The sequence below is a fragment of the Coregonus clupeaformis genome, chromosome 37, assembly GCF_020615455.1.
Source record: "Coregonus clupeaformis isolate EN_2021a chromosome 37, ASM2061545v1, whole genome shotgun sequence".
In the NCBI taxonomy this organism is placed as follows: domain Eukaryota; kingdom Metazoa; phylum Chordata; class Actinopteri; order Salmoniformes; family Salmonidae; genus Coregonus; species Coregonus clupeaformis.
In genome coordinates this window covers 29,944,919-29,969,319 of record NC_059228.1, presented here as the reverse complement: position 1 = coordinate 29,969,319, position 24,401 = coordinate 29,944,919, and the positions used below count along the sequence as shown (strand labels likewise).

Sequence of the window (24,401 nt, the reverse complement as noted above, 5' to 3'; positions counted from 1 at the left end):
TGTGCATACCAGATCAAAACTTCCATCACAATCTCAAGGCCTTAAATCAATAGATTAATTTGAGAGTTGAACCAGTCTGCTGTGCCCCGATGATTGAGACAATTACATTGAATGAATCAAAGTAGACATGCAGATGCTGACCTCTACTGGGTAGCAAGCAAGATACAACAGGGCAGGACAAGAAGAGAGAAAAGCATTCTTTCCATCTGTATGTGAATCTCTTGCTAGCTCTTATTCACAATATCATAACTTCACACTACCTGAGATTATTTTTACATAAAGCTGTATCAATAACAAAACCATTGCTTCCTCAACTGTTATATAGCACAAGAGGAATAGGAATGATAGAGCACAAATTGTATTTTACTGCCATCTGTTGAAGGATAAGTAATGGGCACTGCAAAGGGAAGTCATTTCTCCAATGTGTGCCGGTAATAGCATAATTTCATGAACACTATTGTACAATGTTTCAGATCTTTTCATCATTTCAAACATAATTTGTGACGACTATATCCACTGCCATAATTCAGCTCAGGGATTGTTCATTGAGATGCATCAACTCTAAGCAATAAGGACATATGGTGAACATGTGTGGGTTAAAATAATGAAATAGTGGCAATACAAGGTCCCATTAATATTTAGAATGAGGAAGAAGGTAATAATTTAATATAGGTCATTGGTACAGTATCACCATACAAATTAACTTATCACTTACTTACCTACATTATAATAGGCCAGGGTGGAGGATGCACTCTGAGGATGGCAGGGCTGATGAGTTTAATGGTTTGCATCCATCCTTCCCATTGATTGTAAATTGACATGACGTAGCTCCAGGTGGCTGCAGGGCGTTGGTCTTGTGACAGACACAAGTCTAATCTTGACCTTGGGAACAAGAGAAGATAAAATACCATTAGAATAAGGCTGGCACTGTTCATGATCACAGACAAGCAAACGTGCTTACTAAAACATTTCCAGTTTAATTTGAACATATACAGTATTGACACTTTCTAACTCAATAAATTGTCTGTAAGGTGTCAAGGTATTATGAGATGAGACAAATCAAGCCTGCGAGTTGTTTGGAAGTTAATTCAGACATGGCTGGCATTACCCTCCATTTAGCAATTGACTTTGGCAGATCAAAGATGGAGTCAAGGATTCTGATTGGTTCATCTGACAGCCTAGTCCCATGTGATTTCCCCTTGATGCATAAAATAGCTAGTCAAACAGGCTGTAATATGGTTTCAACTGCCTTCATTCATTTTTTATGAACTGAAACTTTCTCTCATGCCAGTAATTGCTGGCTCATATATTTTCACATTTTCAATAGCCTGTAAATGTAAATTTAACATATGTTTTATGACTATTGACTAATTATTTTAGGAATATGAACATGTGCAACATCATGGCAACATGTGATTACACAGAATAAGCAAATGGCCAATAACAAGATAATATAGTACTTTATTAATCCCCATGGGATTTGATTGCACCAGGCAAAACATACATTACTAATAAATACGCCATAAAAACACAACAAGGACACACAGACACTAAAAGCAGCACATCATCAATAAATAAACTAAGTGTTCGTGTTAAAAAGTCTCATAGCATATGGTAAAAAGGATCTGCGGAAACGTTCCGTTTTGGACCTGGGTAAAATAAATGTGTCTGCCATCGCACTGCGATGCTCCAGGAAGGTAGGCCTACTGTGGAGGGGGTGGCTAGTGTTGGCCTTTACAGTATACTCCTGAGTTTTTTTTTTGTTGCCTACTGTGCAGAATTTACACAATAAAGGTGGGCAACCATGATGCATATTTCTTGGTCTACACAGTAGCCTTTACACTAGGCTGGACTGGAGTGTCTATGTATATATCCACAATTTATGATGTACCTATAGCCCAAACTGATCTATAGGTATACAAAGCCAAATTCTGTTTTATACCTTCAAGCACATCGCGTTCATTTCAACCAACATTCTTCTCCCCTGGAAGCCATGTTAAGGGGGCGTTTCATTCTATTTTCCCCTGGAATTATTTTTTTCCACTTTGCAGCATCAGTAGTAGCGTAGAGCCAGCCTCCTGTGAATGTACGGTGGTTGTGGCTGTAGTTTTTTAGGAACAGGATACGCATAACGACAGCGAAGGAAAAAAACATAGCCATTCCTCGGGGATTTGTGAAAGGGAAACTCAGGTCTGCATTTATTCGTGTAAAGGACGACAAACAGGTACAAATTTCACGCTCACGCATATCCGGTTTATTGCGTTTTGTGGCGAGCTCCGTCTCCGAAAGAATGTTCCTTTCCATGTCTGATGAGATTACACATCCAATGCAATGAAAACAAAATGGGGGTTGCGCTGTAGCATGTGAGCAACAGAATTACAAGAAAGGTTATGGCCCGATGTCCCAGACCTTTCTATTTGAGAACAGCCGCGTATTTCTAGAGAACAGCCGCGTATTTCTAGTGGACAGGCGACCAACTGAAGCGAGGCCCTTGATTAGATAGGTCTGCATAATGCTTTTTCCATACGCGTACCCTATCCGAAAAATGCACGTAGGCCTACCAGCGAGTCTATTTTTATTCCTGTAGAATAGAACGTCTATTTATACACATTTATGTAATTTGGTCTATATTCATGGCGATTTGTACATTAAGTATGGCTATGTCGGTTAGGATCTGTAATTATAAGACGTCACATTTTACGAAAAACATTAATTAAATGATATACGTCGAGTATAGTAGCCTACTGTAGGCTACAGTAAGTGTCACGATCTTTTCCCTGTTCTTTTATTTTTCCAGTGCATGGGAGCAATCGAGGATACAAAACGCATTCAAGATGCACAAGAAAATGCAATGCATTCAATGCAATAGGACATAGATAACCGAAATAATATATCGGGTCTCAGATTGCAAATGGCATTTCCAAATCTGGAGTCTACTGTTGGCCACCGCGGACCTCTTCTGTACTAGTATTATTGAGTTTGTTTACAACCTCTGGCAAAGTAACCTTCCCATCTTGAAAATCATGAACAAATACTCATGCACAACTTTACAATTCCTCTGAACAATGCTTTGTATTTGGCAATTGAATTGAATTCTTAAAGTTCCAATGCAGCCGTTTTTATCTCAATATCAAAAAATTTCTGGGTAACAATTAAGTACTATAGTGTGATTGTAAAAAAAAAAAAAAGGTGGGCATTATAAAAACAGTTTTGCACAATAGGGTCTAGTGTATTTCAATTGGTTCATCGTTGCATGTATAGTACAAATAACCAATTTAATGTAGTCGCAATCTCCATCCTGAACACTAACCATGGTAATATGACTGTTGTCCTCCCCAGGTAGACGTAGCTGAGGCAAGATGTCAGCCCGAGGAGGAAAGAAGAAGACCACCAAACTGTCCCGCTCCGCCAGAGCAGGGGTCATCTTTCCTGTGGGGAGGATGATGAGGTATCTACGCACAGGGACCCACAAGTACCGCATCGGCATGGGGGCACCCGTCTACATGGCAGCCGTCATAGAGTACCTGGCAGGTTGGTGTCTCGCCTGAGTGAAAACACACACCAATGTCACACAGTGTCGTCCTGTTTCAGCAAACACAAAAACAATGTTCCTAAATTCACTTGTGTATTAATAACAGGATAGATTATGTAAAATATATTAACATTAATATTTTATTGGTAAACGCTGGCAGAATTTTTTTCTAATGACAATTTCTTGTTTAGCTGAGATTTTGGAGTTGGCAGGAAATGCAGCAAGGGACAACAAAAAAGGAAGAATAACTCCTCGGCACATTAAACTGGCTGTAGCCAACGACGAGGAGCTCAACCAGGTACAGTATTATTCCCCTTGAAACTGATATTTAGAAAATTTCCTATAATGAACTCAGCAAAGTCAGTTTTTCATGTTGTTCCACTTCACTTGCATCATTGTTACACCATATTATATTACAGTAGATTTTAGTGCCCAATAGGGATCTATGAAACCAGTGGCGATTTTAGCATGTCAATCTTGGTGGGGCAAACAAAACAAAAAATTGGGGGATACATGCCAGCAAAGCCACTACACTACACTAAACAATACATTAATTGCACTATAACGGTGACAAACGGGGCCCACAAACTGTTAGGGCCTACATAAAGCTGTCCCAACACCATACCACTGCTACACCTGGCTATCAGCGGAGCCTTGTCTGACAGCGAAACAGTTAATTCAGCCTAATTTACTGCCTTTAAAAAAAAACATAGCTGATATGGCTGAAATAAATGTGGTTTCTACTGACAATTGGATAAGAGGCAATCCGTAATTTCGATTAAGACATTAATGAGCGAGCTAGGACGGACGTAGTCAATATAACTATTTGTTCAGCACTTTTGAAATGTACAGCGACAGAATTCAGAACATGGGCCGTTCTTACAGTATTCTCCCTGTACACCAAGTCAGAACCGTAGGATAAATAAAGGGGGCATATAAGCAGACAATGAAAGCTCTTACAATATTTGATGATTACATTTCTCTAAAACAGGTTATAGGCTACATGTGCACCACCAAGTCAGAACAGAAGGCGAAATTAAGAGGGGAAAATATACCAAATTATTAGGGTGAGGCACATGGGCTACTAACAGCTTACTACAACAACATACACTTAGTATAATTATTATTTTTGCTAAAAATGTGGGGCTCAATGGCCCTGAATGACGGGTTGCTACTGCATGAAACTATAATGATGAAGGTAGTACCATTGTCTAAGTGTTCAGGAAGGTGCAGTTGACGCCATATGGCATCTGTACCAGGTAGGATTTCATCAGACATGAACTGCCACCGCTTTGTGGTTAACCCCGAGTGGAAAACGGTTTTATTGAGGCCCCAAATCCTGACAAGACATATAACTGTAAGAGGTTAGATGCTCAATGCACTCAAAAATATGTACTTTTTTTTAGGCAGTGGGTACATTCAGCTTGTATTCAAATAAGTTGGGAGAAAATACAGTAATTAACTAATTAGATTTAATAGACAATGAGCTTTATCATTTTCGCAGGATTTTTACCACTTGCCTAGTATTTCATAGAGGGATGAAATTGACCAATGATAAACTGAATACATATTAAATAGTCAACTAATTCACCGGTTCTGTGGCCTCACTCAGCTTCTCAGAGGGGTGACCATATCAAACGGAGGGGTCCTGCCTCGCATCCATCCTGAGCTGCTGTCCAAGAAGAGGGGCAGCCGAGTGAAAGTGGACACTCAGGTGACAGTGCCAGAGAAGAGGGCGGAACGTGTTAAGAGCATCAAGAAACCCACCACCAAAAAAGGCAAAGGTAAACCAGGCCGCAAGCCAAGGGTAAGTACACATGAATGAGCTTCGTGAATGACAGTAAACATCTCAATATTTGTCAATGTGTTTGTCAAATAGTGCTATAAGAAGCATGAGTAAGTTCTGTTTTTCATTGATTCTATTTAAAGAAGAACACAGAAAACGACAAAGAAACTGTTGTAGCCAACTCAACAGTGGAAGATGGACCAGGTGATGGATTCACTATCCTCTCAGCGAAAAGCCTGTTCCTTGGACAAAAGGTATCATGAAATGTAGTCTCATGTCAGTAATGACATGTCATTCTATGACGCCTTTTGTAAAGATACCTCAGTCATACACCTTGGAAATAAGTGACACATATGCGTCAAGTTTCTAAGTAATTTTGTTATAACTTCAACTCTACATCCCCTAAACAGCTTTCACTAACAGAGAGTGAAATTAGCAAAATTGGAACCATTAAGGTGGAGGGAATCATCAACCCCACAAATGCAGAGATGGACCTCAAAGAGGGAGTGGGTGAGAATACCAGACCTGCTCGTCTTTTCATCCTAGACTTATGAAAGGCCCACAGCCCATTATAATTATCCCTCTTACCGGATGTGTGCTCGTCTACAGGCAGTGCCCTGGAGAAGGCAGGGGGGCGGGACTTCTTGGAGGCAGTGAAAGAACTGCGGAAAGCACAGGGACCTTTGGAGGTAGCATCAGGTATGGAGATCTGGAAACTAGAGTAAAATCTGCTGGATGAGAGGTTTGAGAAGTTTTGCATGCAATGGTAATGAAATGATGTACAGTTGAAGTCGGAAGTTTACATACACTTAGGTTGGAGTCATTAAAACTCATTTTTCAACCACTCCACAAATTTCTTGTTTACAAACTATAGTTTTGGCAAGTCGGTTAGGACATCTACTTTGTGCAATTTTTCCAACAATTGTTTACAGATTATTTCACTTATAATTCACTGTATCACAATTCCAGTGTGGCAGAAGTTTACATACACTAAGTTGACTGTGCCTTTAAACAGCTTGGACAATTCCATGGCTTTAGAAGCTTCTGATAAGCTAATTGACATAATTTGAGTCAATTGGAGGTGTACCTATGAATGTATTTCAATGCCTACCTTCAAACTCAGTGCCTCTTTGCTTGACACCATGGGAAAATCTAAAGAAATCAGCCAAGACCTCAGGAAAAAAATTGTAGACCTCCACAAGTCTGGTTCATCCTTGGGAGCAATTTCCAAACGCCTGAAGGTACCACGTTCATCTGTACAAACAATAGTACGCAAGTATAAACACCATGGGACCACGCAGCCGTCATACCGCTCAGGAAGGAGACGCGTTCTGTCTCCTAGAGATGAACATGCGAATCAATCCCAGAACAACAGTAAAGGACCTTGTGAAGATGCTGGAGGAAACAGGTACAAAAGTATCTATATCCACAGTAAAACGAGTCCTATATCGACATAACCTGAAAGGCCGCTCAGCAAGGAAGAAGCCACTGCTCCAAAACCGCCATAAAAAAGCCAGACTACGGTTTGCAACTGCACATGGGGACAAAGATCGTACTTTTTGGAGAAATGTCCTCTTGTCTGATGAAACAAAAATAGAACCGTTTGGCCATAATGACCATCGTTATGTTTGGAGGAAAAAGGGGGCGGCTTGCAAGCCGAAGAACACCATCCCAACCGTGAAGCACGGGGGTGGCAGCATCATGCTGTGGGGGTGCTTTGCTGCAGGAGGGACTGGTGCACTTCACAAAATAGATGGCATCATGAGGAAGGAAAGTTATGTGGATATATTGAAGCAACATCTCAAGACATCAGTCAGGAAGTTAAAGCTTGGTCGCAAATGGGTCTTTCAAATGGACAATGACCCCAAGCATACTTCCAAAGTTGTATTGGTATTGGAGTGGCCATCACAAAGCCCTGACCTCAATCCTATAGAAAATGTGTGGGCAGAACTGAAAAAGCGTGTGCAAGCAAGGAGGCCTACAAACCTGACTCAGTTACACCAGCTCTGTCAGGAAGAATGGGCCAAAATTCACCCAACTTATTGTGGGAAGCTTGTGGAAGGCTACCCGAAACGTTTGACCTAAGTTAAACAATTTAAATGCAATGCTACCAAATACTAATTGAGTGATGAATGGTGATGAAAGAAATGAAAGCTGAAATAAATCATTCTCTCTACTATTATTCTGACATTTCACATTCTTAAAATAAAGTGGTGATCCTAACTGACCTAAGAGAGGGAATTTTTACTAGGATTAAATGTCAGGAATTGTGACATTAGTTTAAATGTATTTGGCTAAGGTGTATGTAAACTTCCGACTTCAACTGTAATTACCGAATGTGCTTATCCAAAGACCCTCATTTAGCATACACATAATAAACTTAATTGACACATGATAGTCTCACCTCACTCACCAATCTAGCCTCAAAACCCAATTTACAGTACACTGTCAATGCGTATATTTAAACCTACAAATAAAGAGTGAAACATCAGTGTGTGTTTGCGTGTCTTCCTCCCGTAGTTGCGGTGAGCCAGGCCAGTGGGATGCCAGCTCGTTTTGTCATCCACTGTAACATCCCTCAATGGGGCTCAGAGAAGTGTGAGGACCAGCTGGAGAAGACTGTCAAGGCCTGTCTCTCTGCTGCAGAGGAGAAGAAACTCAAGTCTGTTGCCTTCCCCTCACTTCCTGCTGGCCGGTGAGACTACTCAACTGCAGCTTTAAATCTATACCAGTAACAATAAAAACATATGCAATTCCAGTAAAAAGGGGCTTCAACAGCCGTGTTAATTCTGGCAGCTATTTTAGATTTAGTTTGTCTTTATGACTAAAATACCTTTTCGTTTTAGTTATCAATCGACTAAAACTCTGGACAATTTGTCTAGTTTTAGTCAGACAATTTAGTCACATTAGTCAGTGCATTTTTTCCCATTAAATAATTAGTGTATACCTATAACTTCCATCATGTGTACATTGAGATAGCCTTGTCCAACTAGGCCTACTATACCCTCATATAGCTGGCACCTTGTTATTGTGGCAGATTGTAACCAATACCAGCCACGATTTACCATATAGGCTACAAAGCCTTGGCTACATGTTAAACAAAGGGGAGGATCTGAGCTTTCCAACAATGCCAGAAATATTATTGTACTCCTAATATTCAGCAAATAGCATTCATATTTCCCTGGAAAAAACAACTGCACTCGCGTTTGCGGACCACGAGAGTTGTAACACAGATGAATAACAGCGCACATGGGAAAATAGAGCTTTGATGTGATCATTAAAGTATGAGAGAGTAAACATTGTTTCTACTTTAGGTTAGTTACAATTTAAGTGTCCTTGCTGCCAGTTAAAAAGATTCACGAGTGACTGAAGTGACCACCCGGGAGCTGTGTGGGAGAGCCGGGCAGATCAGCTCAATCAGACCGAGCAACTTAAAAAATGTTAATTCTGCTAATGAGAGGATTGCATTAAATATTCTGCAACGGCATGCATGCTTATGATTGGATGTGGAATTCTCGTTGTCACATTTTCGTCAACTAAAATGTAAACTTGTTAGTTACGGTTATCGTCATTTTCATGGCATCTCGTCTTGTTGTCATTAGTTTTCGTCAGGAAAAATTGGTCGTTGACATTTTTTGTCCGTTATTGTTGACTAAATGAACACAGCAGCTCAGCAGTCTGAACCAGAGCTCTTTCTTAATTCATCTTTCCTTGATTCCTTCTCAAAATGCATTGAAGAAGGTCAAAGGAGGGAAACGAACCTCTCCCCTCCAATAAAAGAGAGAGTGAGGAATTGTAGAAAGTCAAATTGAGATTGAGCCCACATGTGTATCTCTTCTGGTTGTAGGAATGGATTCCCAAAGCAAACAGCCGCCCAGCTGATCCTCAAGGCCATCTCCAACCATTTTGTCTCTGCGACGACCTCCTCCCTGAAAAACATTTACTTTGTACTGTTTGACAGCGAGAGCATCGGAATATACCTTCAGGAAATGGCCAAGCTGGATGCCAAGTGAAGACGAGCTGGAGAAATGCTCGATTTGAGGTGTTTTTTAAACGGTTGCAGTTGTATTTCAGATGGATCTTTGTTTTTTGCAGCTGGTATAGTGTGATCAAGGTGCTGTCATTAGGCGTTTTTGACAACATTGGATAGCCCCCGGAAGGCGTAAAAAAAAAATGTGAGTGAAGTACTGTACGCATTTATGTTACACTGTCTTCCTTTTACAGGATTGCATTCTTTCTTTTTAGACTAGATTAAATTAATAATCCCCATGGCTTGTCATTCTTATCCCTTATTTACTGATATTGTTTTTACATTCCATGTACAAAGACAATTTTGACAGTTGTTTTTTCTGCTAGATTTATTCTGCTAGATACAGTTAGTTTACTAAGAAAAAAAAGTGTTTCTCATTCTGCTTTCAAATAAAAATCCAGATGTTTTACACCACAGATCCAATTTGATTTACCAACACCCATGAATAGCACAGCAACACAGTTTCATTACATTAATTTATTACATTGTAAAAAGTACATGACCGTTTATTTATATATATATACACATTATATTCATGTAATTTCCTGTTCACTCAAGAAATAGCGCCTGGTATACCTAACAATGCAGTACAACAAATGAACAGCTTACAAAAAGACTTAACACCCCTTACACAGAGGGGCTCCACTTCATTGTATTGTATAGTAGTGTTGGTGCACAGACAGACTAATGCGTTTCTAATTTCTCTGACATAAGGCAGTGGATTAGGAGAGTAATATAACCTGACCTGAAAGCGGTTGTTCCCAACTGTGCTTCAACAAGAGTATTCATTCCCCAACACCCCATTCCATTCCTAGCTGAATAAATAAGATTACAATATTATAGACTGATAAAGGCAACGGACGAGAAATAAACTGAACTGAAGGTTACACCAATCACAAGGTTGGGCATTCGAAATAGACACCAGAGGGGTATACTACAAAGCAGGATCAATGAGTTAGCCAGATAACCTTAATAAGCAACCAGAAATAACTATTAACTTTCTGTTTTATTAAGAAACCTAAACTTGCATATGCATTTTCTGGTTGTTGAGTCAATTAGACCATGCCCATTTCATGCTAATCTTTTGCAAAATAAAAAGTTATTTCAGAATATTTAGGCAAGTTAGCTGTCTAAGTCATTGATCTTGCTTTGTAGTATACCCTCTGAAATGATAGGGGTGGGGGCCACAAAGAATCTTAACTCCTCATGAGGGGACGCAGTTGCTCGCGGGTCTGCGTACCCCCCCATTGCGAGCAAAACATTTTAGTGGCCCCCCTCTTGACAGCGGAGAGATCATTTTAGTTTGAGTTAATTTAATGCTATTCTACACATTTAAAAATGGGGTGTAGAGAAAATGTTGCAGTTTTAAAGCACGTTTGCTGCAATTCTACAGATTTTGCCATGGGGTGGAGAGAAGATTTTGCATTATATAACTCATTTCATGCAATTCTACTCATTTTGCCATGAGGCAGAGAGGAAAATAAGCTGTTTTACAGCAGATTTCCTGAAATTCTATGTTAGATTTTACATTTTAGTCATTTAGCAGACGCTCTTATCCAGAGCGACTTACAATTAGTGAGTGCATACATTTTTCATACTGGCCCCCCGTGGGAATGGATTAGCAGTTTTTAATATGATATCCGAGTGAGACTGATTAACAAAATCAATGGGGGCGCCCCGGACGGTAATTTGACCATGATAACAAGTTTAGATAGCTGGCCGCTAAACTAACTTCGCAATCAAAAAAATTTAGCTGACATGGGCTTTACAAACGGGGGCCGCGGGACGCCGCCAGTTGCCCATCCCTGTTCTAAGTGGTTGAGGCTTTTGAAAACGATTCTTCTTCCATCATCACATGCAGTGAGATGTCTGGTATGGGTATCTGGTTTGGGTATAATTTGATAGAAGATCAAGGCTCTAACTTCAACCTACCAATATCAAACTCCTCTGCAATCAATAAATAACTGTACTGCTTACTGTACAGACAGTGACATGCAAGAATACTTTCACTGTGTCAAGTGGAATAAAGTAGTCCCATATGAAAACTTGCAAAGATGATCTGGACCAATCATCTCATCACTTAGAAATGAATTTCAGATCAGCTTGTCCCAGATTGACTGTGCTCAATCTGCTCCAGTTAAGTCATATAATATGGCAATATGGTTACTCAAGTGCTAAGTGGCCACAGCTGATGTATGCACCATGTTACACAAACGTGACCAATACACCCTGATACACATGACAAAAGTAAGTCAATACTGTACTCGTTTAAATAATCTCATTAAGACCTTCCTATACAACTCCCCTAACCTGATCGATAAAAGCTGACGCCTAGGCCAGACCAGTCGTCACATTCGGAATGTTCTAGGTGCTGCCCTTGTTAGCAATGGCAGCATCTCAAATCCATCTTTACAAGCCAAACCATGCACACCTCTGTCCCGCTTGGGTATAACAGTATTTAGAGGACTTAAGAATACGTAAAGTGTCCTTTTAAAACATATTTTTGTTATTTGGGGCAAATAATGTTTTAGGGCCATCGTAATCAACTTTTTGCGAACAAGCTCATGACAACATGTAGGCAAATTTCTCCCTCTTTGGACATCCCAGGATATCATATAATATAATTATTTTCAAAAACCTCTGACAATTTTATAATGGAAATATATAAACTGTATGCTTTATATTACTGTACATTTATATTTCGACCTTCAGATACAAGAGTTATGATATAGCTAGTATTTCGCTCTTTTTTTGTTGTAAGACACAGTGCCCTGATACTTTGACTGGAGTAAATTCATCTCTGTACATCCTATTCAGTAAACAACATGCAGTACCTAAAACCAAATAAGTTATTCACTATGATTTTATTCCTGTCAGGATCTCTAGATTATTGTTAAGCACAGGCATACTAACAACGTAGTCAACTTTGTAGGGCTCAAGTTGAAACTGACTCGGTAGGAGAAGTCGGAAAGATCGAAGCGAGTCAAATAGGTGCTGTCCTTAATATCCATGTAGCATCGTATATGTATATCATAAATATGTATTTTCTGATGAATACGTGAATATTGAAGGACAGCAGGTCCCCAGGATGTTAGATAAGACCAAAGCTAGATGTGTCTGTGGTTGTTTAGTGTTGTCTGAGAGGTGACCATGCATGTCCAGGGTCTCCCTGTGTTAGAGTTGGTCTATCCCCCCCTGCAAAGGGGTGCAGAGCCTAAGGAGACAGCTATTAAGGAGACAGCTATGTTGTTTAGGGGACAGGTAGGGGACAGTGTCCTCCTGTGAGAGTAGGCATAGGGCTATGGTGGCTCTATTTTATCTCCGGGGTGTCACTAAGGTCAGTGGGCCTGGGGGCAGGGAGCAGGGGGACAGGGGAGCTGGCCTCAATGAGGGTGGGGTTGAGGATGATGGGGAGGGACATGGGGGGCACGCCCCCCACCTGCAGATGGGAGGCCAGGGGCTGCAGGATGAGGGGGGACTGACTCATGGGGGAGTGACTCAGGGGGGACATCTTCACTGGGGTGGGCATGGGGGGAGTCGATGGGGGCACTGGAGATGATCTGTCAGTTCCTGGAAGAGAAGAAGAGAGGACATTGATTCATTCATTTATTGTTGGCTATGAAACTGACATTGATTGATTCATTGATCATTGGCTTTGGCCAGATTTCATATTTGACTGGCCATGTTAACATGGTTACCGTTGGCACTAGGTGGTGGGTGATTTTGGGGCGACGCTGGTCTGCTGGAGGTCTTTGGCTCTGTGGGGGCAGCTGGCACGGGAGATGGGGCTGGGGGTGGCGAGGCTGGGGGATGGGGCAGCTGGCTGGGCAAGTTCCACTGGGGGACTGGGAGCAGGATCTATGGACACAGAGCACAGACAGCCATTACATTTCAGTGATCTGGCTTTATGTAGCTATATAGCAGAAAGAACACTGAAATAAGGGTAAGTACAAATCATGAAAAACATGTAGGAAGTGGATTCTAACTAACCTACATTCATATATTGTTCATACTCAAAGCAGAGTACATATCGGAGAAAACAACACCTTAATAGATGCAGGTGTAGTGTGTGGTCCAGTACCTGGTTGTGGTATGACTGTCTGTTTGAAGAGCTCCTCCCGGAGGTTAGGCAGGAAGCAGTTGATTCGTTCCCAGGTGATCTCCCACAGGTCAGAGTATCCCGTACGAGAGTCGGCGCTGTGGAAGATTCCTGCTGTGTCCATCACCAGCAGCATGTTCTTCAGAGACTCTGGAATGGCCTCCAGCTGGGGTCGTGGGGATAACCACCAACCAATCAGCCATGCAATCACACACAGATGGAAAAAACACTGATTGACCTGAGCTGAATAGGAATGAACATTAACTACTACTTTTCTTGAGTGTGCCCTCCTTTGCATTTGACCACTCGTTGGAAAGTTCTAAAGTGGTAGATGTTCTAGACTAGCTACAGGTAACTGCCAAAATAAAGGAAACACCAACATAAAGTGTCTTAATAGGGCGTTGGGCCACCATGAGCCAGAACAGCTTCAATGCACCTTGGCATAGATTCTACAAGTGTCTGGAACTCTATTGGAAGGATGCGACACCATTCTTCCACGAGAAATTCCATAATTTGATGTTATGTTGATGGTCGTGGAAAACGCTGTCTCAGTCGCCACTCCAGAATCTCCCACAAGTGTTCGATTGGGTTGAGATCTGGTGACTGAGACGGCCATGGCATATGGTTTACATCGTTTTCATGCTCATCAAACAATCCAGTGACCACTCGTGCCCTGTGGATGGGGGCATTGTCATCCTTTGGGGGCATAGTCATGGTAGCCAAAATAATGGCCAAAATAATGGCCTGCCCAGCATTTTTATACATGACCCTAAGCATGGGATGTTAATTGCTTAATTAACTCAGGATCCACACCTGTGCTTTCAATATACTTTGTATCCCTCATTTATTGAAGTGTTTCCATTATTTTGGCAGTAACCTGTAGAAGCATCTGAGCTAATAGGAGTTAAAATCAACATGTGATACTTGTGATACTGTGTAATATTAGGCATCGTTACCAGCAGGTCACTGGAGCCAGCGTGCATGTACTTGTCCATGAAATCCAGGATGGTGAGCCACAGGGCAGCGAAGGTGGGCAGGGACAACAGGGGAGAGAGGTGCTGCAAGAACACCTAGGGTAGAGCAAAGCAATGGAAAACAGTGAGATATTCAGAGATTACATGGGTAGACAGGCACTACCTGACACTGCATATTATACTATCACTCTTCAGACGGATAAGCAATGCTAGACAGCGGAAGGATTTAGCAACTTTGTCCATTTCTCTAAAAAAGAACACCACAATTCAACAGACACCGTTGTAGAAGAGTCTAACCCTACGGTCTGAACACTTTGAAATGGCTGCCTGTTGTGTGTTTATTGAACTCTGACCTTTGACAGCAGGGTGCAGGCCCTCATCCTGGTCTCCTCCATGCCGCCCACATCTGCAGGGCTAATATTGTCCAGCAGCTTGGTCAGCAGGGGGAACAGGACCTGGCAACACAGTATACAGTAATTAGAACACAGTTAACACTGACAATGCTCACATTAGACAGACACCCTAATGATTTCCCACTTATTTTCAGACTTGAGATAGGCAAAAAAATTTTTGCATAATACTGCATTGTTTTCAATGGGATATTTGCCTATAGAATTCCAAATAAATGCCCATGTCAAGCTAGGATTTGGCCCCAAGTGCCTACTCTTTTAATTAATCATATATTTCACTATATATTCCCAGTGGTCCTCCTATAATGTTAAATATGATGTTCAGCATCCTCCTCTCACCTTGTTGAAGCAGGACTCCCACTCCACAGCATCTAGTGTCTGCAGGTCATGAACCAACAGTGCCCTCTGGAGGTAGGTCAGGGCCTGCATTCGCACCTGCCGCCTGGCATCACAGCACAGCCAGGCTATCCCTATGGGATTCACACAATGTATGGATACTTATGTCAGATATAAAGAGCTAAGACTGGCAAGAGTGTTAAGTGGAATGGTATAGTGTAGTGAGAACAAGACCACTAAGTCCACTCTCTCAGAGGTCATCTCAGTGAATTACAGTGCCTTCACACCCATTGACCTTTTCCACATTTTGTTGCATTACAAAGTGGGATTCAAATGGATTTGTCATTTTTTGTCAATGATCTACACAAAATACTCAGTGTCAAAGTGGAAGAAAAATGTATGACATTTGTAAAGAAATAAAAATAAAACACTAATATATCTTGATTAAATAAGTATTCAACCCCCTGAGTCAATACATGTTAGAATCACCTGTGGCAGAGCTTTCCACACCTGGATTGTGCAACATTTGCCTATTATTCGTTTCAAAAATTCTTCCAGCCCTGTCAAATTGGTTGTTAATCATTGCTAGACAACCATATTCAGGTCTTGCCATAGTTTTTCAAGCAGGTAAGTCAAAACTGTAACTTGGCCACTCAGGAACATTCACGGTCTTCTTAGAAAGGAACTCCAGTGAAGATTTGGCCTAGTGTTTTAGGTTATTGTCCTGCTGAAAGGTGAATTAATTTCCCAGTGTCTGGTGGAAAGCTGACTGAACCAGGTTTTCCTCTAGGATTTTGCCTGTGCTTAGCTCCATTCCGTTTATTTTTTATCCTGAAAAACTCCCCAGTCCTTAATGATTACAAGCATACCCATAACATGATGCAGCCACCACTATGCTTGAAAATATGGAGAGTGGTATTCAGTAATGTGTTGTATTGGATTTGCCCCAAACATAACACCTCGTATTCAGGACAAAAAGTGAATTGCTTTGCCTTATTTTTTGCAGTTTTACTTTAGTGCCTTGTTGCAAACAGGATGCATGTTTTGGAATATCTTTATTCTGTACAGGCTTCCTTCTTTTCACTCTGTCAATTAGGTTAGTATTGTGGAGCAACTACAATGTGGATCCATCCTCAGTTTTCTCCCATTAAGCCATTAAACTCTGTAACTGTTTTAAAGTCACCATTGGCCTCATGGTGAACTCCCTGAGCGGTTTCCTTCCTCTCCGGCAACTGAGTTAGGAAGGACGCCTGTATCGTTGTAGTGACTGGGTGTATTGATACACCATCCAAAGTGTAATTAATAACTTCACCATGCTCAAAGGGATATTCAATGTCTGCTTTTTTATTTATTTTAAATTTTAATCTACCAATAGGTGACCTTCTTTGCGAGGCATTGGAAAACCTCCCTGTTCTTAGTGGTTGAATCTGTGTTTGAAATTCCCTGCTCGACTGAGGGACCTTACAGATAATTGTATTTGTAGGGTACAGAGATGAGGTAGTCATTCAAAAACCATGTTAAACACTAACTATTGGACGCAGAGTGAGTCCATGCAACTTATTATGTGACTTGTTAAGCAAATTGTTACTCCTGAACTTATTTAGTATTGCCATAAAAAAGGGGCTGAATACTTATTGACTCAAGACATTTCAGCTTTTAATTTTTAATTAATTTGTACTAATTTTTAAAAACATAATTCCACTTTGACAATATGGGGTATTGTGTGTAGACCATGATCTAAAAAATCTCCATTTAATAAATTTTAAATTCAGGCTGTAACACAACAAAATGTGGAAAAAGTCAAGGGGTGTGAATACTTTCTGAAGACACTAAGTGCATTTTACCTTCAAGCTTATATTTATACTGAACAAAAATATAACGCAATATGCAACAATTTCATTGATTTTACTAAGTTACAGTTCATATGAGGAAATCAGTCAATTGAATTAAATTCATTAGGCCCTAATCTATGGATTTCACATGACTGGGAATACAGATATGCATCTGTTGGTCACAGATACCTTTAAAAAAATGCATCTCACAGTGGGCCTCAGGATCTCTTCACTGTATTTTTGTGCATTAAAAGAATAGCATAATCTTCATGACTAATGTTCAAACTTAGACGTCAAACTGACCAGGATAAAGGACATCACTAGGTTAAATGACCAGGATAAAGTACATCAGTAGGTTAAATTACTAGGATAAAGGACATCACTAGGTGGAGTCAAGTCTTTGACATACACTACCGGTCAAAAGTTTTAGATCACCAACTCATTCAAGGGTTTTTCTTGATTTTTACTATTTTCTATATTGTAGAATAATAGTGAAGACATCAATACTATGAAATAACACATATGGAATCATGTAGTAAACAAAAAAGTGTTAAACAAATCAAATTATATTTTATATTTGAGATTCTTCAAATTGCCACCCTTTGCCTTGATGACAGCTTTGCACACTCTTGGCATTCTCTCAACCAGCTTCATGAGGTAGTCACCTGGAATGCATTTCAATTAACAGGTGTGCCTTCTCAAAAGTTAACTTGTGGAATTTCTTTCCTTCTTAATGTGTTTGAGAAAATAGCCCTATTTGGTAAAAGACCAAGTCCATATTATGGCAAGAACAGCTCAAATAAGCAAAGAGAAATGACAGTCCATCATTACTTTAAGACATGAAGGTCAGTCAATACGGAACATTTCAAGAACTTTGAAAGTTTATTCAAGTGCAGTCGCAAAAACCATCAAGCGCTATGATGAAACTAGCTCTCATGAGGACCGCCACAGGAATGGAAGACCCAGAGTTACCTCTGCTTCAGAGGATAAGTTCATTAGAGTTACCAGCCTCGGAAATTGCAGCCCAAATAAATGCTTCACAGACTTTAAGTAACAGAAGCATCTCAACATCAACTGTTCAGAGGAGACTGTGTGAATCCGGCCATCATGGTCGAATTGCTGCAAAAAAACCACTACTAAAAGGACACCAATAAGAAGAAGAGACTTGCTTGGGCCAAGAAACACGAGCAATAGACATTAGACCGGTGGAAATGTGTCCTTTGGTCTGGAGTCCAAATTGGAGATTTTTGGTTCCAACCGTTGTGTCTTTGTGAGACGCGGTGTTGGTGAACGGATGATCTCCGCATGTGTAGTTCCCACCGTAAAGCATGGAGGAGGTGGTGTTATGGTGTGGGGGTGCTTTGCTGGTGACACTGTCTGTGATTTATTTAGAATTCAAGGCACACTTAACCAGCATGGCTACCACTGCATTCTGCAGTGATACGCCATCCCATCTGATTTGGGCTTAGTGGGACTATCATTTGTTTTTCAACAGGACAATGACCCAACACACCTCCAGGCTGTGTAAGGGCTATTTGACCAAGAAGGAGAGTGATGGAGTGCTGCATCAGATGACCTGGCCTCCACAATCCCCGGACCTCAACCCAATTGAGATGGTTTGGGATGAGACGGACCGCAGAGTGAAGGAAAAGCAGCCAACAAGTGCTCAGCATATGTGGGAACTCCTTCAAGACTGTTGGAAAAGCATTCCAGGTGAAGCTGGTTGAGAGAATGCAAAGAGTGTGCAAAGCTGTCATCAAGGCAAAGGGTGGCTACTACTAAGGCAAAGGGTGGCTACTACTAAAGAATGTTTAACACTTTTTTGATTACTACATGATTCCAAATGTGTTATTTCATAGTTTTGATGTCTTCACTATTATTCTACAATGTAGAAAATAGTAAAAATAAAGGAAAACCCTTGAATGTTGAGGTGTTCTAAAACTTTTGACCGGTAGTGTACATTATTTTAAAGAATAAAATATTTAAACAAAAACAATACACAGAGAGCAAAGATAACTCCATGAAGGGAAATCTTAACGCTACAGCATACGTTCTAGAAGTTACAGTACAACATAAGTTACAGTAAAACATGCACCAAATAGTGGCACCCATTGCCCAGTGTCCTTCCTGTCCCAACAGACCAAACAGAAAAAGAAGACTGTGCCTAAGAAGATAACGATAGCTACAATTCCCTGCGCCAAGAAGAAATACGTCACACGAGTCTGTGGAATGAACACCTTTGACATTGACAACGCTCAGATTTATGGACATTATGTTTGGTGTTTGGGATTCTGTGCTTTTATATATATTGATTACTATTTTTCAATGTTACTATGGCTTTTGTACCCATTGTTTTCAGTGCATGTTCAGTAGTACCAGGAGAAGTCATGTTCAGTAGTATCAGGAGAGGTCATGTTCAGTAGTATCAGGAGAGGTCATGTTCAGTAGAATCAGGAGAGGTCATGTTCAGTAGTATCAGGAGAGGTCATGTTCAGTAGTATCAGGAGAGGTCATGTTCAGTAGTATCAGGAGAGGTCATGTTCAGTAGTATCAGGAGAGGTCATGTTCAGTACAATCAGGAGAGGTCATGTTCAGTAGTATCAGGAGAGGTCATGTTCAGTAGTATCAGGAGAGGTCATGTTCAGTAGTATCAGGAGAGGTCATGTTCAGTAGTATCAGAAGAGGTCATGTTCAGTAGTATCAGGAGGTCATTTCAGTAGCTGCTGCTATAACAGCCTCCAATCTTCTGGCAAGGAATTTGTTGGAATTTTTTTATTGTCCCCAGCACAAGGTGCACCTGTGTAATGATCATGCTGTTTAATCAGCTTCTTGATATGCCACTCCTGTCAGGCAGATGAATTATCTTGGCAAAGGAGAAATGCTCACTAACAGGGACGTAAACAAATTTGTGCACAAAATTTGAGAGAAATAAGCTTTTTGTGCATATGGAACACTTCTGGGATCTTTTATTTCAGCTCATTAAACATGGGAACAAAACTTTACATGTTGCGTTTAAATTTTTGATCAGTGTATATGACTCTCCTCTAAATAATAGTCATCAGTTCCAATATAAGCAGAAAAGGATTAACATGTGAAAAACGTATTGTCCACGAAAACAGGAAATGTTCCTTTGGTTCCACACAATAACGCACAATGATATTGAAAACATGACTACAAAACAATTATAAATTGTGTTTAACCCAGAGTTGAGTGGTGCCTATATGTAAATATGTTTTATAGATAGCTAGGGGGTAAAGTCTCTGACCTTGGAGCAGAGGGCACCAGCAGCTGGTCCACAGTGTCTGGGAGTCGGCCTCAATCTTCTTCCCTGCGGCCTCCAGGTGGCGCTGTTCCTCTGCCCAGGAGCTGTAGATGCTGGCGGCCCTCGTGTGCAGCGTGTGCATCAGGTCTAACAGCTGAGCCAGGGGAACCATGGAACTCCATGTCAATATGATGTGGTCATAGTTATTCTAATCACAATACAGCTTGATTCTAAACATGAGTATGACTTAATGTCTGTAGTGTCTTGATGGCTGCAAGACATTTCCTCAATAACATGTATTAAAATATAATTTACATGTCTAAGTATTTTATTCTAATGCAGACAATATATTTGGGTTATGATCTGTGATGTCTAAATGATTCATGTTACACAGATCTAGAGTTGCAAAACTCCCTGTAATTTACCAAAGACATTTAGGAAAGTTTGGAAATCTATTTTACAACATAACTATTAATCTTTTGATTTACTATTCTTAATATACGTGTCCATCTGATCCGTTCCATGAGTTTCTACTAGATTTCCCATATGGTTCTGGAGAAAATGGCCTAATTAATGGGGGGACATCTAATGATATAATATTAAATGAACTCTACAGCTCTTCCAACTATTGACTTTTTTCACAACTGGCACCGGTTTGACCCAAAAACATTTACAACAAATATATATATTGACATGGTACACAAAAAAAACAAAAATATGAAGGGTTTTCCATGCTCATTTTAAATAGCAACTGTTTTCACTAAGTTGATGGGTTACATTTAGGATAATGTTTTATAGTCTTATGATTCTATTTTTATATTAAAAAACGTGTTCTTTTTGGGGGGAATATCTTTTACATTTCATGAAAATTCCCTAAAAGCCTTGAAAGTTTCCAAAATTCCTAAAGTTACTGGTAATATTCCCACTCTTTGCAACCCTACACTGCCCTAAATATCTAATAACAATATACCTTTTCTAGCAATTAATTAGTCGAGGTTTGCAAGTTTAATTTCATTTAGAGTAGCTAGAGCAATGATCATTGAGACAGTTCATTTGTAAATAGGCAATATAAGAGGTGAATAATAGCATTAGTCGACTGAGCATGAATACCTGATTAGTGCCAAATTAGTTCTGAAAAGAGATGGCAGACAAGGTCACTTTTAATCACTCATATAAATTACAGGAAATGAAAATAGTAGTTCAAGAAGAATAGGATTAAACACCGCCACAACATTGCTTAATTGCCATGACAACCATAATGTGACAAGAGAGGAAAAAGATATAGCTGAAATCTCCCCAAATCCCCACCTTTCCTCTGCAACCCCACCTCCCGCCCACACACAACTGAGGCAGAGCAAACCTGGGGCATATTCAGGAGGGTCCAACGTTGCAGAACTTTCAGATAGATAAATATATTGTGTAAAACAGACGTGATTGTCTGTCTTGTAGTTCTGAACGTTTCACCCAACTGAACAGAGCCCCTGAGCAGCACAGAGACCAAGGTAGAAGGGAAAGAGGGCTGCGGTACTTACGTCCTGACTAACCTGTAATGACACTGTGTGGTAGCTGGCCGGGACCCCCTCGTCCTCCTCGTCGTCGCTATGGGAACGGGAGGGCCTCTGGCTGGAGGCCTTGGCGCGGCGGGATGCACCTTCTTTCTCCCGAGGTTTCCTCCTCACACGGGACTTCTGAGAGTCGTACTTGTGGTTCTTCTTCTTCTCATGGGTCCTGTAGCCTGTAAGTCAGTGGAGATGAAGGGACCGTTTTTAGCCACTGTTACAGATATATATCCTGAGGGTGAAATGTGCTCCAAATAGTTGACTGATATCTCTGAAAAGAGAATGAATGCCCACTTGAATGCCCACTGTTTGCTGCTCCCAAGGGTAATCTATTTTAGCAGAGAGTCATGTCCATGTGACTCATGTCTTTACCCTAAGGCTGCCTACAGCACCAAGACCTGAATGAGTTTAGGACTGGCCATTCTAGTGTAAGACATTGTGCAGTATGATAGTAATGATCTTAATTGATATGTCTATAGATGTCATATTTTGACGGGTATGACTTAGCGCTTGGGAAACTCTCCAGGAAAGAATGCATTCCTTTTATTTTAAACCCAAAAGGCTACAGTGCCTTGCAAAATTATTCATCCCCCTTGGTGTTTTTCCTATTTTGTTGCATTACAACCTGTAATTTAAATGGATTTTTATTTGGATTTCATGTAATGGACATACACAAAATAGTCCAAATTGGTGAAGTGAAATGAAAAAAAATTACTTGTTTCAAAAAATTCTAAAAAATAAATAACAGAAAAGTGATACGTGCATATGTATTCACCCCCTTTGCTATGAAGCCCCTAAATAAGATCTGGTGCAATCAATTACCTTCAGAAGTCACATGATTAGTTAAATAAAGTCCACCTGTGTGCAATCTAAGTGTCACATGATCTGTCACATGATCTCAGTATATATATATATATATATATATATATATATATATATATATACACACACACACACACTACCGTTCAAAAGTTTGGGGTCACTTAGAAATGAGTTTGAATAGGAAATATAGCAAAATGCATAGGAAATGTAGTCATTGACAAGGTTATAAATAATGATTTTTTATATAAATAATAATTGTGTCCTTCAAACTTTGCCTTCGTCAAAGAATCCTCCATTTGCAGCAATTACAGCCTTGCAGACCTTTGCCATTCTAGTTGTCAATTTGTTGAGGTAATCTGAAGAGATTTCACCCCATGCTTCCTGAAGCACCTCCCACAAGTTGGATTGGCTTGATGGGCACTTCTTACGTACCATACGGTCAAGCTGCTCCCACAACAGCTCAATAGGGTTGAGATCCGGTGACTGTGCTGGCCACTCCATTATAGACAGAATACCAGCTGACTGCTTCTTACCTAAATAGTTATTGCATAGTTTGGAGCTGTGCTTTGAGTCATTGTCCTGTTGTAGGTGGAAATTGGCTCCAATCAAGCGCCGTCCACAGGGTATGGCATGGCGTTGCAAAATGGAGTGATGGCCTTCCTTCTTCAAGATCCCTTTTACCCTGTACAAATCTCCCACTTTACCACCACCAAAGCACCCCCAGACCATCATATTGCCTCCACCATGCTTGACAGAGGGCATCAAGCACTCCTCCAGCATCTTTTCATTTGGTCTGCGTCTCACAAATGTTCTTCTTTGTGATCCGAACACCTCAAACTTTGATTCGTCTGTCCATAACACTTTTTTCCAATCTTCCTCTGTCCAGCGTCTGTGTTCTTTTGCCCATCTTAATCTTTTCTTTTTATTGGCCAGTCTGAGATATGGCTTTTTCTTTGCAACTCCGCCTAGGTCAGCATCCCGGAGTCGCCTCTTCACTGTTGACGTTGAGACTGGTGTTTTGCGGATACTATTTAATGAAGCTGCCAGTTGAGGACCTGTGAGGCGTCTGTTTCTCAAACTAAACACTCATGTATTTGTCCTCTTGCTCAGTTGTGCACCGGGGTCTCCCACTCCTCTTTCTATTCTGGTTAGAGCCAGTTTGCGCTGTTCTGTGAAGGGAGTAGTACACAGCGTTGTACGAGATCTTCAGTTTCTTGGCAATTTCTCGCATGGAATAGCCTTCATTTCTCAGAACAAGAATAGAACGAGTTTCAGAAGAAAGTTATTTGTTTCTGGCCATTTTGATTCTGTAATCGAACCCACAATTGCTGATGCTCCAGATACTCAACTAGTCTCAAGAAGGCCAGTTTTATTGCTTCTTTAATCAGCACAACAGTTTTCAGCTGTGCTAACATAATTGCAAAAGGGTTTTCTAATGATCAATTAGCCTTTTAAAATTATAAACTTGAATTAGCAAACACAACGTGCCATTGGAACACAGGACTGATGGTTGCTGATAATGGTCCTCTGTACGCCTATGTAGATATTCCATTAAAATGAGCCATTTCCAGCTATAATAGCCATTTACAACATTAACAATGTCTGCACTGTATTTCTGATCAATTTGATGTTATTTTAATGGAGAAAAAAATTGCTTTTCTTTCGAAAACAAGGACATTTCTAAGTGACCCCAAACTTTTGAACGGTAGTGTACACCTGTTCTGAAAGGCAACAGAGTCTGCAACACCACTAAGAAAGG

General features: G+C 40.5%; 2 protein-coding genes across 4 annotated transcripts in view; one reads left to right on the top strand and one right to left on the bottom strand.

Moving 5' to 3' along the window:
• The first annotated feature begins 2,033 nt into the window (after positions 1-2,033).
• Positions 2,034-9,759, top strand: LOC121553385 (core histone macro-H2A.2-like). The gene is made up of 9 exons (XM_041866453.1): positions 2,034-2,224; positions 3,340-3,531; positions 3,724-3,830; positions 5,145-5,339; positions 5,462-5,572; positions 5,729-5,828; positions 5,928-6,017; positions 7,839-8,013; positions 9,166-9,759. Exons 2-9 carry the CDS (start codon positions 3,360-3,362, stop codon positions 9,329-9,331), a joined length of 1,116 nt encoding a protein of 371 aa, XP_041722387.1. The 5' UTR covers positions 2,034-2,224; positions 3,340-3,359; the 3' UTR covers positions 9,332-9,759.
• A 1,187-nt stretch (positions 9,760-10,946) lies between these two features.
• Positions 10,947-24,401, bottom strand: part of LOC121553384 (Golgi-specific brefeldin A-resistance guanine nucleotide exchange factor 1) — an 85,077-nt gene continuing 71,622 nt past the window's right edge. For 2 of the 3 annotated variants that reach the window (XM_041866450.2, XM_041866451.2), the window contains exons 33-40: positions 21,794-21,996; positions 20,265-20,415; positions 15,171-15,301; positions 14,775-14,876; positions 14,404-14,517; positions 13,430-13,613; positions 13,047-13,206; positions 12,728-12,918 (exon numbers count right to left, since the gene is read on the bottom strand). In XM_041866450.2, the coding sequence (XP_041722384.2) occupies positions 13,055-13,206; positions 13,430-13,613; positions 14,404-14,517; positions 14,775-14,876; positions 15,171-15,301; positions 20,265-20,415; positions 21,794-21,996 (1,037 nt within the window). In that variant the 3' untranslated portion in view covers positions 12,728-12,918; positions 13,047-13,054. Of the gene's footprint in view, positions 12,919-13,046; positions 13,207-13,392; positions 13,614-14,403; positions 14,518-14,774; positions 14,877-15,170; positions 15,302-20,264; positions 20,416-21,793; positions 21,997-24,401 lie in introns of all 3 variants that reach the window. The other variant, XM_045211607.1, reaches the window with a different exon arrangement.